Source organism: Rhinopithecus bieti, unplaced genomic scaffold (assembly GCF_001698545.2).
Source record: "Rhinopithecus bieti isolate Rb0 unplaced genomic scaffold, ASM169854v2 scaffold_11787, whole genome shotgun sequence".
Lineage (NCBI taxonomy): Eukaryota > Metazoa > Chordata > Mammalia > Primates > Cercopithecidae > Rhinopithecus > Rhinopithecus bieti.
Genome location: NW_016806926.1, coordinates 92,655 through 107,046, shown reverse-complemented (window position 1 = coordinate 107,046; position 14,392 = coordinate 92,655). Strand labels below are relative to the sequence as shown.

At 40.8% G+C, this 14,392-nt stretch overlaps 1 protein-coding gene across 4 annotated transcripts in view; it reads right to left on the bottom strand.

Annotated features, from left to right (window-relative positions):
* Nucleotides 1-9,727: 9,727 nt before the first annotated feature.
* Nucleotides 9,728-14,392, bottom strand: part of OCIAD2 (OCIA domain containing 2) — a 21,770-nt gene continuing 17,105 nt past the window's right edge. For 2 of the 4 annotated variants that reach the window (XM_017878682.1, XM_017878680.1), the window contains 3 exons: nt 13,881-13,928; nt 12,657-12,774; nt 9,728-9,911 (listed from right to left, as the gene is read on the bottom strand). In XM_017878682.1, coding sequence (XP_017734171.1) covers nt 9,830-9,911; nt 12,657-12,774; nt 13,881-13,928 — 248 coding nt within the window. In that variant the 3' untranslated portion in view covers nt 9,728-9,829. The remainder of the gene's footprint in view (nt 9,912-12,656; nt 12,775-13,880; nt 13,929-14,392) is intronic. The other 2 variants (XM_017878681.1, XM_017878683.1) reach the window with 2 other exon arrangements.

The window sequence follows — 14,392 nt, the reverse complement described above, 5'->3', positions numbered from 1 at the left end:
TATCCATTTTAGATCTTTCCTGCTTTCTCTTGTGGGCATTTAGTGCTATAAATTTCCCTCTACACACTGCTTTAAATGTGTCCCAGAGATTCTGGTATGTTGTATCTTTGTTCTCATTGGTTTCAAAGAACATCTTCATTTCTGCCTTCATTTTGTTATGTATCCAGTAGTCATTCAGGAGCAGGTTGTTCAGTTTCCATGTAGTTGAGCGGTTTTGATTGAGTTTCTTAGTCCTGAGTTCTAGTTTGATTGCACTGTGGTCTGAGAGCCAGTTTGTTATAATTTCTGTTCTTTTACATTTGCTGAGGAGTGCTTTACTTCCACCTATGTGGTCAATTTTGGAATAAGTGCGATGTGGTGCTGAGAAGAATGTATATTCTGTTGATTTGTCATGGAGAGTTCTGTAGATGTCTATTAGGTCTGCTTGGTGCAGAGTTGAGTTCAGTTCCTGGATATCCTTGTTAACTTTCTGGGATATAATCTCCTGTTGTGCCATTTGCTAAGACCCTTGGTAAAGCTCAGTATTAGGGTGGGAGTTACCCGATTTTCCAGGTGTTGTGTGTCTCAATATCCTTTGGCTAGGAAAAGGAATTCCCTTCCCCCTTGCACTTCCCAGGTGAGGCGATGCCTCACCCTGCTTCCGCTCTCGCTGGTCGGGCTGCACCTGCGGACTAGCGCCAACTGTCTGACATGCCCCAGTGAGATGAACCTGGTACCTCAGTTTAAAATGCAGAAATCACCCATCTTCTGTGTCGCTCACGCTGGGAGCTGGAGGCTGAAGCTGTTCCTATTTGACCATCTTGGGCTAACCCCCCCCAGATGATTTCTTATTGCTCATTAACATCCTTTTCTTTCTGATTGAAGTACTACCTCTAAGATTTCTTGTAGGGCAGGTCTAGTTTTGATGAAATACCTCAGCTTTTGTTTGTTGGGGAAAGTGTTTATTTATTTTTCATGTCTGAAGGATATTCTCACCAGACATACTAATCTAGGGTAAAATATTTTTCCTTCAGCTCTTTAAATATGTCATGCCACTGTCTCCTGGCCTGTATGTTTTACACTGAAAAGTCTGCTTCTAGACGTGTTGGAGCTTCATTGTATGTTATTTGTTTCTTTTCTCTTGCTGCTTTTAGGATCCTTTATCCTTGACCTTTGAAAGTTTGATTATTAAATGCCTTCAGATAATCTTCTTTGGGTTAAATCTGCTTGTTGTTCTATAGCCTCCTTGTACTTGGATATTGATCTCTTTCTTTAGGTTTGGGAAATTCTCTGTTATTACGTCTTCAAATAAAGTTTCTATCTCTATCTTTTTCTCTACCTCCTCTTTAAGAGCAATACCTCGTAGATTTGCCCTTTTGAGGCTGTTTTCTAGATCTTGTAGGCATGTTTCATTTTTTTTTAATTCTTTTTTCTTGTCTCCATTCACTATATGTTTTCAAATAAGCTGTCTTCATGCTTACTAATTCTTCTGCTTGATTATTTCTGGTATCAAGAGACTCTGCCATGTTCTTTAGTATGTCAAAATTTGCATTTTTCACTGCCAGAATTTCTGCTTGATTCTTTCAAATTATTTTTATCTCTTTGTTAAATTTATCTGATAGAATTCTGAATTCCTTCTCTGGGTTATCTTGAATTTCATTGTGTTTCCTCAAATCAGCTGTTTTGTATTCTCTCTGTGAAAGATCACATATCTCTGTTTCTCCAGCATTGGTCGTTGGTGCCTTATTTAGTTCATTTAGATGGTGTTGATGCTTGTGGATATTCACTGGTCTCTGGGTGTTGATGAGTTATGTATTTATTGTAGTCTTTGCAGTCTGGGTTTGTTTGTACCTGTTCTTCTTGGAAAGGCTTTCTTGGTATTCAAAAGGACTTGGGTGTTGTGATCTAAATCGTATCTGCATTAGAGGACACCCCAAGCCCAGTTATGCTATGGTTCTTGCAGACTCATAAAGGTATTGCTTTGGTGGTCTTAGATAAGATCCTGAAGAATTCTCTGGATTACCATGTAGATACTCTTGTTCCTTTCCCTTACCTTATCCCAAACGGAGTCTCTCTATCTGTGCTGAACCCCCTGGGGCTGGGGATGAGATGATATAAGCACTCCTGTGGCCACCACCACTGAGTCTGTGGGTTATACCTAAAGCCAGCACAGCCCTAGGTGTAATCCAAGGCTTGTTATAGTCACTACTTGGCTATTGCCTATGTTTGCTCAAGGCATTAGGACTCTACAATCATGCAGATGGTGAAGCCAGCCAGATGTATATCCTTCCCTTCAGGGTGGCAAACCCCCAAGGACCTAGGCAGGTCCAGAGATGCTGTCCAGGAACCAGGGACTGCAGTTAAAAATGAAAAGTCTACCTGTGTTCTACTGCAGCTGAGCTGGCCCTCAAACCATGAGACAGAGTCCTTTCCACTTTTCCCTCCCATTTCCACAGGCAGAGGACCCTCACCTCATGGCCACCACCACCACGTGCACACAAAAGATACTGCTAGACTACCACCAATGGTTCTCATTCAGCTTGTGGTGAATGCTGCCTGGCCTGGGAGTCACTCTTCAGGGCAGTGGGCTCCCCTATGGCCCAGGAAAGGTCCAGAAATTTTGTCCAAGAGCCAAGTCCTGGAATTGGGGATCCCAAGAGCCTGCTGGGTACTCTTTTCCACTGTGGCCGAACTAGTACCTAACATGCAAGACAAAGTCCCCATTACTTTTCCTTCTGCTTTCCTCACGCAGAAGGAGTCTCTTACTGTAACCATTCTGGCTGAGAATATGCTGAGTATCACCTGAAGCCAACATGTCTCAGAGTCTCACCAAAGTCCCATGACGTAATATCTGGGTATCACTGCTGGTTATTCAGGGCCCAAGGGCTTTTTAGTCAGCAAGTGATGGATCCTGCCAGGACTGGGTCCTTCCCTTCAAGGCAGTGGGTTCTTGCGTGTCCCAGGGTGTGTCTAGAAATGTAGGCTAGGAACTAGGTGTTGGAATGGGGGCCTCCTGACTCTGAGTGGTGCTCTATTCTACTGTGGCTGAGCTGATATCCAAGATGCAAGACAAAAGTCCTCTTTACTCCTGCCTCTCCTCTCCTCAAGCAGAAGAAAGGTGTCTCTTTTGGAGCCACTAGCTGTGCTGCCTGGGACTGGGGAGAGGTAACGTAAGCACTCTTTTAGCTGCTCTGTTGGTATCTCAGTAGTTGCACTCCCCTGACAACTGCTGGCTCCAAACACAGCCTAGCACTAAGACTTGCCTTGGAGTTGCAGTCCTTGTGGCCTATGCTGTCTTTCAAGTTTACTTACGGTTTCAGAGCACTTCAGCCCATGGTGGGAAGGCTTGCTGGAACTCTGCGGGGATGGATGATTCCCTTCTGGCTAGGGATAGTCTAAATGCTACCTCCGTGGGCAGGTATCAGCTGAGTTCAGCCAATTCCCACTGTGACAGAACAGCTCTGAGTTTAATACAAAGTCTCACAATTGTGCTCTCCCTCGCCCAAGCACACAGATTCTCTCTCTTTGCCACGCAGGTGGTTCAGGGGTATAGGAGTAGGGTGGCATTGGCAATTCAAGACTAATCTTTCATCCTTCTTCAGTGCCTCTTTCAGAGATATGAAGTTAAAATGAGGTATTATGAGTGCTCACTTGATTTTTAGTTCTTATGAAGGTGCTTTTTTGTATAGATAGTTATTACATTTGGTGTTCCTGTGATGAGAGGATGATCAGTGGAGCCTTCTATTCTGCCATCTTGCTCTGCCCTCCTACCAAATTTTTGAATTAAGGTTTTATAGAAAAGCAGAACTGCTATCAATGATATAGAGTAAGGGATTTATTACAGGTATTAGACCTTAGGCAACAGGTGATGGATCATCATTCAGGCTATTGCTTTTGTATCTAGTATTGGGCATGTTTTTCTTATGGCCATGATGGAGACAGAAATGGAAACAGAAAAGGTCTCTTTAAGCCTAAGTTTGGAACTTCAGCACACCTTCATTTTGGGCCTGTATTTTGCCTAAAGTCATATCCACAAGCTGAAGGTCAAGAAGATAGGTAAGTATGCCCCTGTTCATAGTAGAAAAGTAATGCAAAATTGAATGGCAAAAGGCATGGGTATAGGAGAGATAAGTATTAATAATTAGGGCCAGTAACAATCTACTATGCAATCTAATTACATATTCTTAAATTTCATTAATAGTAGTAGTATAATAACTAACATCCATTGAGTGGTTACTCTGAGCCAGGCACTATTCTAAGTAATTTGTAAGTATCAGCACATTTAATTCTCATGAGAAACCTATCAGGTAAGTCTAATATTATTTCCATTTTACAGATGAGGAAACTGAGTCCTGGAGCAGATAAATAACAACCCAAAGTCAAGTAGGTAGTAAGTGGTGAAGCCCAGATTTGAAGCACAGGGCCTGATGCAGAGCCTCTTTTGCTAACAGTTCTGGTGCCTAAAGAAAAATTTTAATAATCCTGCCCTTTTCTGAACTGGTCAATCCATTTTTGGAGTTTTTGTGTATGAGGACACCACAGACCAAAAACTCTCCCAAGACCAGGTTGTGACAGGGCTGGAAACCCACTCCAATGGTGAATAAAACTAGGGCCCTTTAGCCAAATTCCAGGAAGCATGCTTTCCAGTATTTCAATGCTATTTTGTAAAAGAGGAATGAGAATTGTGTTTTGTAGCCATAGGCAAATTACAGGTTTAAGTTGACAAGCATTTATGAAATGCCCATCTCTGCAAGTATGCTGCTTGAGGATTCAGAGATAAGAAAAAATGAGTACACTTCCTATCTTGGAGGAATTTCCATTTTAGAACAGGAAGGAAGCAAACTTGGGCTCTCCGTAAGACTTTCTGAAGAATTGAACAGCTAGGCAGTGTACTGGGTTGCATTGTCGAGCAGTAGGTGACCTTCCCTTGGAATTACATATGTGGGTCCTGAAATCTCACCTCCTGGGACAATACAGAGGAGACTACCACAGTGAGTGCTGCCGATTGTGGGGGTCGGGGTTGGGGTTGGATTGGATCCCAAGCCACGACCTGGTGATGAGAATATAAGTTCCAGGAGGTTGAGATTTTGTTGGTTGTATTCACTGCTATATTCCTAGGACTTAGGACAGTTCCTAGTACAGAATGAGTGCTCAATATTTAAATATTTGAAATAATGTGAATATTTTAAAAATGGGAGGTTTCACATAAAAACCTGCATTTGCTTGCATTGAATATTGAACAAGTGGAAGATTTGGCAACAGTGGGCTTATCTATTTTTGTGTATGGAAGTGAAGAATACACCTTTGTTTAATATGCACTAGCTCAGCTTCACTCAATTACATTGTCCATCTGGTCCTGTTCTTTGCAGCCTCTGAGTTAATCACTGAAATCTCTGCCAACTCCAAGTGTCTAACAAAACTGAATTTTATAGTTGAAATTTGGGAGCAGAGTTCCAAAATGGAGAGGTTTTCTGTCAATTAACAGGTTGCATTGTTTGAATATCAAGAAAATTGCCTACACAACATTTACATTACATTTCATTACTTAAATCATTCAAGATACATTTTATTACTGTTACTTAATCAAATCACTCAATATATTTTATTACTTTCATAATGTTAAACTAGATGAACTATTCGACAGCAAAGGAAGAGAATATCTTTGTTTAAATGAGAATTTTAAAATATATAATAAGCATTATATATAGTATATTATATGCTACATATATTATTTATACATGTAATAATATATAGTATAATATCTATAACATACAAATCTTTCTGGAAACGCTGATCTATTTTGATAAGAGAAACAAACACAAAATGATTATTCCACTATTTTTTAAATTATAAAACATACATTTCATTAGAATACAGTTTATAGTAATAACTTTTGAACTCCAGGATCACACAAACTGAGGCAAAATTTAGAACAAATGATCACTATAGCTAATGGTGGGATGTTTGGTTAATGCCTTTGAAACTAAAAATATCTTGAAAGCATCCTTTCTAGTCATCCACTTGTATGTAAGCCAAGAAAGAAACACATTTCTAGGTGTCACTGGAGTGCCACAGGGGTGCATGGAGGATTTTGGTGTTTTCTGGTTGAATCTTATTTTCATTAGTGTCATTACCCTCTGTTGAAAACATTTTATTATGTTATCTAGAGGAACTACAAATGTATTAGACAAGGTTTGCTGATTTCAGATATCAAGTTTGTCTCTTCTTATAGGTGCATCCATGGACAAAGTAATGTTACCTTTTAAATTCCATTAATCAAATTCAAAATAAGGGGATGGTTTGCATTTTCTTCACTGTAGAATGTCAGTCCATATCATCCTAGGGAAAGCTTGCCAATAAAATTGGTTAGACATCCAACTTTTACTACCGTGTAGTCTCATCATTCTTTCTTTCACGTGAGTTTATCTACAATTTTATCTTGCTGTTCTTTTCCAAGGCTTTTTTGTTTTGGTTTTTTATCATGAAGATACTGCTTTCATAAGCTTGTGACCAGCATTGTGGTGAGTGTTGGTAATGGTGAAATGCCAAAAGGCAGGTGCTGTTCCTTTAACACAAGAAACAGACATTCTCCACCAGGTACTAGCTTTCCAATATGCACAATACATAGGCAGCTGGGCGGTGCCTGGTGCCTGTAATCCTAGCACTTTGGGCGGCCAAGGTGGGTGGATCACTTGAGGTCAGGAGTTGGAGACCAGCCTGGCCAACATGGTGAAACCTTGTCTCCACTAAAAATGCCAAAAATTTAGCTGGCCGTGGTGGTGCGTGCTTGTAATCTCAGCTACTGAGGAGGCTGAGGCAGGAGAATCACTTGAACCTGGGAGGCAGAGGTTGCAGTGAGTCGAGATTGTGCCACTGAACTGCAGCCTGGGTGACAGAGTGAGATTCTGTCCCCCCTAGCAAAGCAAAACAAAACAAAACAAACCCCCCCCCAAAAATAGGCAGCAGAATAATCAAAGCCTCTTGGATGAACTTCCGGTTTTTTCCTTATTGATTTTCTTTCACTGTAAGATAGATCGCCATGATAAACTGCTTCAATGAATAACTTCTGTATGTAAGAAAAGTAGAAAGCCCAAGCAATAAACCCAATTTGATTGAGAAGAAGTACGAAGATGTCAGCAGTAAAAACAATGCTCCTTTCAACAATAATAAATGTATCAGCTGGGCGCAGTGGCTCACCCCTGTATTCCTAGCACTTTGGGAGGCTGAGGCGGGTGGATCACGAGGTCAGGAGATCGAGACTATCCTGGCTAATACGATGAAACCCCATCTCTACTATGAATACAAAAAATTAGCCAGGCTTGGTGGCAGGTGTCTATAGTCCCAGCTACTTGGGAGGCTGAGGTAGGAGAATGGTATGAACCCGGGAGGCAGAGCTTGCAGTGGGCCGAGATTGCACCACTGCACTCCAGCCTGGGCGACAGAGCAAGACTCTGTCTCAAAAATAAATAAATAAATAAATAAATAAATAAATAAAAATAAATAAAATACATGTATCTTTCCTGAGTACCTTGGAATAGATTTTTTACATAGACTTGCTGTGCTAAGCAACGTGAAACATTCTGATCCCTGGGAAATCATTTTCTGGCAAGTAGGAAATAAATGTGCCCAATTCTGAATTTTTGCCAGTAGCTGAGATAACAAAGAGTCACCAACTGCTAGTTATCAGAGCCAAGAGTTAAACTTGCATTTAAGATGCTAGGATATTGGCTTTGCATTCCAATTTACAGAAATAAAACTTTATGGACTGAAAAAAAATAGGATATGTAATATAAAAAGAGGCTTACACTTAATGTTCATGTAAAAATTAGAACTTCTGTATAATTTGAGGTTTAAAATAAAATATTTCATGTAAACGATTAACTTTTAATAAAGTTTCTCATTTAACTTCCAAAATACATGTTCAAGATGTATTAAGTAAAACCCAAATGTGTACATACACACACCCCTTATATATATCCCAAACGTGTATGTACACACACCCCTTATGTATATAAGTGTGTGTGTGTGTATATATATATATATATTTATTTATTTATTTTGAGATAGAATCTTGCTCTATCACCCAGGCTGGAGTGCAGTGGCACTATTTCTGCTCACTGCAACTTCTGCCTCCCGGGTTCAAGCAATTCTCCTGCCTTAGCCTCCTGAGTACCTGGGACTACAGGCATGTGCCACCACACCCAGCTAATTTTTGTATTTTTAATAGAGGTGGGGTTTCATCATGTTGGCCAGGCTGCTCTCAAACTCCTGACCTCAAGTGATCCACCCACCTTGGTCTCCCAAAGTGCTGGGGTTACAGGCGTGAGCCACTGCACCTTGCCTATATATTGATATAAATGGTGACACATGTATAAAGTATTCTTCTGAGAAGTTGCAAAGATGCAAGAGTAGTGTTTCTGTAGGGCTCAGACAACCTGTCATACCTAAAACAAAAGGTTCCCACATGGAAGGATTTCTTTTTTTTCCTATTTTTTTTTTTTTTTTTTAGACAGTCTCACTCTGTTGCCCAGAGTGGAGTGCAGTGGCGCTATCTTGGCTCACTGCAACCTCTGCTTCTCCAATTCAAGAGATTCTCGTGCCTCAGCCTCCCCAGTAGCTGGGATTACAGGCATGAGCCACCACGCCCAACTGATTTTTTGTATTTTTAGTAGAGACAGTGTTTTACTATGTTGGCCAGGCTGGTCTCAGACTCCTCTAGTGATCTGCCTGCCTTGCCTCCCAAAGTGTTAGGATTACAGGTGTGAGCCACCGCACCCTGATGGATTTTGTTGTTGTTTTCATGCAACAAATCTGACAGGAGAATAGGAGTCCAACTCCTGGAGTTGCACTGGCTACCTCTGAACTCCCTAGAATTCTAAATTTATCATTCCATGTATTAATTATTCCAGTGATTCCTCCCATAAATAAGCTGTTCCTTGGGCGAAATGAGAGACAGTTTGGGAAGCTGTGTTTCTTGTTTCAGGCAACTAGTAGTATATAAAAGAACCCCATTCTTTTTTTTTTTTGAGACGGAGTCTTGCTCTGTCGCCCAGGCTGGAGTGCAGTGGCCGGATCTCAGCTCACTGCAAGCTCTGCCTCCCGGGTTTACCGCCATTCTCCTGCCTCAGCCTCTGAGTAGCTGGGACTACAGGCGCCCGCCACCTCGCCCGGCTAGTTTTTTTCTATTTTTTAGTAGAGATGGGGTTTCACAGTGTTAGCCAGGATGGTCTCGATCTCCTGACCTCGTGATCCGCCCGTCTCGGCCTCCCAAAGGGCTGGGATTACAGGCTTGAGCCACCGCGCCCGGCCAAGAACCCCATTCTTGAGGGCTGCCCGCAAGCATGTGCCCATTAGCTAAGCAGATAACCTAAAGACAATGAGGCCAGGCATGGTGGTTCACACCTGTAATTCCAGCACTTTGGGAGGCAGAGGTAGGTGAGTTGCTTGAGCTCAGGAGTTCAATTCCAGTCTGGGAAACATGGCAAAACCCCATCTCTACAAAAACTACAAAAATAGCGGGCATGGTGGCACACACCTGTAGTCCCAGTTACTTGGGAGGCTGAGGTGGGAGGGTGGCTTGAACCTGGGAGGTCGAGGCTGCAGTGAGCTATGATCATGCCACTGCACTCCAGTCTGGGTGACAGAGCAAGACCCTGCAACATGTTCTTAAAGAGTAGAAAAACATGTAATGCTTAGTTCACTTCAGAGCCTTCCATGGAATACATTTCAGTGAGTGACAGACACGATATTTTTGTTCCATTAGAAGTATTTTATTTTAAAGTACACTTGAAATTTTAAATGTTTACAAATTCAGAGGTTTAAAAAACTTCAAAAGTCACAGACACAGAGTTTAGGAAGCTGAAGGCTGAGAGTCTCCCTTCTCACTTAATCCATGCTTTATTTTGCATTCCTCACAGGTAAGCAGGCAGTGCCTAGAAGAGAAGCAAAAATAGACAGTGGTTTGTACTTTGACACTGGAAGCTCTAGTCTTTACATAATATTATTATTCTTATTATTTTAACCTATTTTTTTAAAATCGAGATGGGGGAATAGTCTATCTATGTTGCCCAGGTTGGTCTCGAGGGCTCAAGGGATCCTCCCACCCCTCTTGAGTAGCTGAGACTACAGGCATGAACCACTGCACCTGCCTTTAAAACAATATTAGATATATAGTCTATGCTAAAGTTTACTAGCCTTGTTTTTTCAGAAATAATAGGAGTTGTTGCTTGGTTTATGGCCCCCAATATTTCACCCCTCAAAAAGCCAATAATGAGCTTTATGTTGAAACAGATGGTTGTATTTGTGGTCAGGGTCAGGCAGGGTTTGAACATCTTGATTCTTTTTGAATTCAAGTAATTTCTAACAATAGCATAAAAATTATAAACACACAGTGCGTTGATCCAGGATTAAACTATATGCCTATGGAGTTAGGTTTGGACACACATGTACACATACATATATATACAAATAATTTTTTAAATTAGAAAAATGATACTTCCAGAATTTCTGGCTTATAGTTTGCTGAACTTGTCCCAGTTTCCTTAGGATACCGAGGAAAATGCACAGCTTCATTCTAGAATAATATTCACATTTGAATATGGAATAGATGTCGAGTCCCTTCTTGCATTAAAGTTTTATAATCTTACAAATTCAACAAACATTTACTACTATGAGGAGTTGGCAACGGGATAACTTTATGCAGGACAGTGATAGGATGTGTTTTGAATGATAGAAAACTCATTCAATCTGGCCTGGATGGGAAGGATTACTTCGAAGGTAGCAAGGCCAGAAAATGCTATTGTAAAACCCTGAAGAGATGGATGAGGAACCCCTTTCTCTCACTTATTTCCCCCCATTGCTTTGAGAATGAAGTGAAAATCCTTAGCATGGCATAAATTCCTTCAGGAGCTGACCTCTACCTGCCTGGACTTCCAGCTTGTTCTCTGCCTTTCCCAATAGCTCTTTATGCTCCAGCCATAGGATGTATTTATGGTTCCCTTTAAAAATGAAAATTTCTCTTCTCTACATACTATTCCTGGCCCGGAATCCCCTTCTTCAACCCTGCTATAGCTCCTACTATAGCCATAGCTCCTGCTATATCTCCTCTTGTCATAGCTTCTGCTGTAGCTACTACTACTTGAATCTATTAAGATTCAAGTCAAGCATCATCACCTACTCCAAGAAGTCCTTAATGCCTATTCCTTAACCCTCCCCTCCACCTCAACTTAGTTAAGTGCCCCACTCTACTTTCCCTTAATTAAGAAATCAAATAGCTCTGTGAATTACTGCCTCTCAGATTTGCTGGTAATGGCCCTTCACATAGGGCATAGCAATTGGTTATCAGCTATGAATGCAAGCCCAGAGTGGGGCTGCTGTGGCTGGCAGTGGGAAGGCAAAATGAAACCATAGAATGCAGAGCTTAAAGGAGCCCTGGAAACTAGTTACTTCAGTCACCTCCTTTCACAATGGACATTGTCTGAAAAATGTAGATTTCAGTCTTGTGTTCATAATTATTCTGAAATCCAAAGTTGGTTAATTGTAAAAGACACTCCTGAAATTGAAGAGGAAGAGGAAGCAGTCAACAAAATTCTCTCCTTTACTTGTGATACTTTTTCTTTCTTTTCCTACACAGACCAGAATCATGTGGTCAGTTCCTCCTCAGCAAGCTGACTCTAAAACACAACTTAGCAAGGATGTACTGAAGTTAGTGTTGTCTGTAAAAATGGAATTAATGATTCTCTGGTGGCCTTGCTTCTGCAATGGGAGGAGTAAGGGTTTGGAAAACAGATGATCTGAGGTGAGAGACCCTTTTCTACCCACTGCTAATGATGTCACCTTCAGAAGGTCTCTGCAGCTCTTTGGGTCTCATGCAGCTCATCAGAAAGAGACAGTATTGAAGGGCCCCTACAGGACTAGGGAACATGGCTTTCCAAAGTCACATAGTTAGAAAAAGAACTTGAGTGTTTTGACTTCTAGTCCAGTTTGTTTTCATCATATTGTGCTGCTTCTCAGATAGAACCCACTGTGACTAGTGAGGGGTCTTTAGAGAAATGTGTCCCCAACACTAATCTTGTAACTACTATAGTAAAAATAGCTAATGTTTACTGAGCACTTACTGAGTGTCATGAATAATCATTTATATTCTTTACATCTCATAAAAACTATCCTGATCACTATTTTATACAGATATGGAAATTGAAGATCAGAGAGCTTAAGAAACTTGCAGGGTCACACAACTTAGTTAAGCGGTAGAACTGGTTTTCAACCCAAGTACTATAACAGCAGAGGTGATGCCATTAACTCCAAAGTCATACTGCCTATTTCCCCTATAGAGAATCATGATATATACAGTATTAACATAGAAAAAGCTCTGAGAAGTCCTGCAGTAAAGAAATCTGTTAAAGTTTTGTGTACCTCTGTGATGGTGGAAGCCATAACTGCTCATTGAGGAATTCTTTAGAAACTTGCACAATGTTTGAACACAGTAGGTTCCCATTAAATATTTATCAAACAAATGAAATTGGTAAGTGTAGTAACAAAGTTAATGCTAAACTTGAGGGTTAAAACTTCTTTAACATGTGAATTTTAAAAAGTGTTTAATATTATAAATAATGAATAATCTTTCATTTAATTTCTTATAATTACATTACAATCCCTCAACCAAACAGATTACAAACCTGTTATGCTGTGGACCAAAACCAGCCCCACGAAGCTGATCTTCAAAAAAATAGAATTTACTCTGGCACACTCCTATGTATGATACCTTTCCAAGGCCAAATCCCAAGAGACCAGCAACTGTAAAAGCAGGTTGGGAGAGATCATTTAAAAGTTGAGAATCTTCTCCATTAGTTATCTTCCAGAGCTTTAAAAATTAACGCTGGTAATTTTAAAATTAAAAGGACCATGCTAAATCAATGGATGAAGACTCTGAGAAGGAAGTCTCTATTAAAAAAGAACAGGATTGGGAACTGGAGACTTCCCCATCTCAACTTTGAACTGGTGGTGGAAGGGGCAGGACAGAGCAAGCCACAGTGCTGTCCTGGAGACAGACGGCCAGAGAGGGCCCACCTGTCAAGCAAATGGTTGAAGCCACGGGGGCAGGGGAAGGTGGCTGGGTTGTGGCTATAGGCAGCTTCCAAATCACTGGGTAGAAATGCCCCTAATCTTCCTTATGGCCTTGGAGTAGTGGAGAGTTTCAGTCCATCTTGTCTACGAGGGAGAGGGACCCTCCTATGGAAGAGATCTCAAATCTGTTTCTCCTGCTAGGAATGAATGCGGTTTCAGACTATCAACTAAAATGTGTCCCTTTTCACATAAAACATCTGCTGATACTAGGTGAAGGAAGATGAAACCCCAAGTTTGTGGTTACTCTATTATTAGAAATCCCCTGATTCTTAAAATTATTACTCATTTTTTATATTCATTGTAAAAAACATTTTGAAAAGACTGGCCAGGGCAAAAGAAAATAAAAATCCATAAAATATCTATCATTCAGAGGCTCTGCTACTGATAATCTCATTATACATCCTTCCAGTCCTTCTTAGTCCATGCTTTAAGGATGGTCTAAGAAGAAGTCCCTACTGCTAAGCTGTATATCAGAAAGTGTTGAGTGAACTAAGAAATGCAGAGTAGCAGAAAATAGAGGCTGATTTTTAAAAAAGTCAATATAGGCAGTTTAGTTAAGCTGGACATTCATATCTCCAGTTGCTAGTAATGTCTTTTCTTTTTTCAAAATTTTACTTATTATTATTTTTTAAAACAGATACAAGGTTTCACCATGTTGCCCAGGCTAGTCTGGAACTCCTGGACTCAAGCAATCCACCCGCCTCAGCGTCCCAAATTCCTGGGATTACAGATGTGAGCCACCACACTTGGTTTGCTTTTTTATTTCTGTGACTTACGTGCAACTTTGGGCAATGATCCAAATCTAGGATTAGCTGTCAAATAACCTAAGGAGTAATACAGAAATACATTATTATTTCATTTTATAACTTAAATTGTAAGTTATTCTTAAAGTATAAAGAAGTCTCCAAAATTTAAGACATAAAATGTCTTAAATGTATACATATTCTGACTTTAGAAAGATGATCTTGGCCGGGCACAGTCGCTCACACCTGTAATCCAGCACTTTGGAGGCTGAGATGGGCGGATCATCTGAGGTCAGGAGTTCGAAACCAGCCTGGCCAACATGGTGAAACCCCGTCTCCACTAAAAAAATACAAAAATTAGCCAGCCATGATGGTGGGTGCCTGTAATCCCAGCTACTCGGGAGGCTGAGGCAGGAGAATCGCTTGAACCCAGGAGGCAGAGGTTGCAGTGAGCTGAGATGGCACCAATGCACTCCAGCCTGGGTGACAGAGCGAGACTCCATCTCACAAAAAAAAGAAAAAAAAAAAGGAAAAAACGAAAAAAA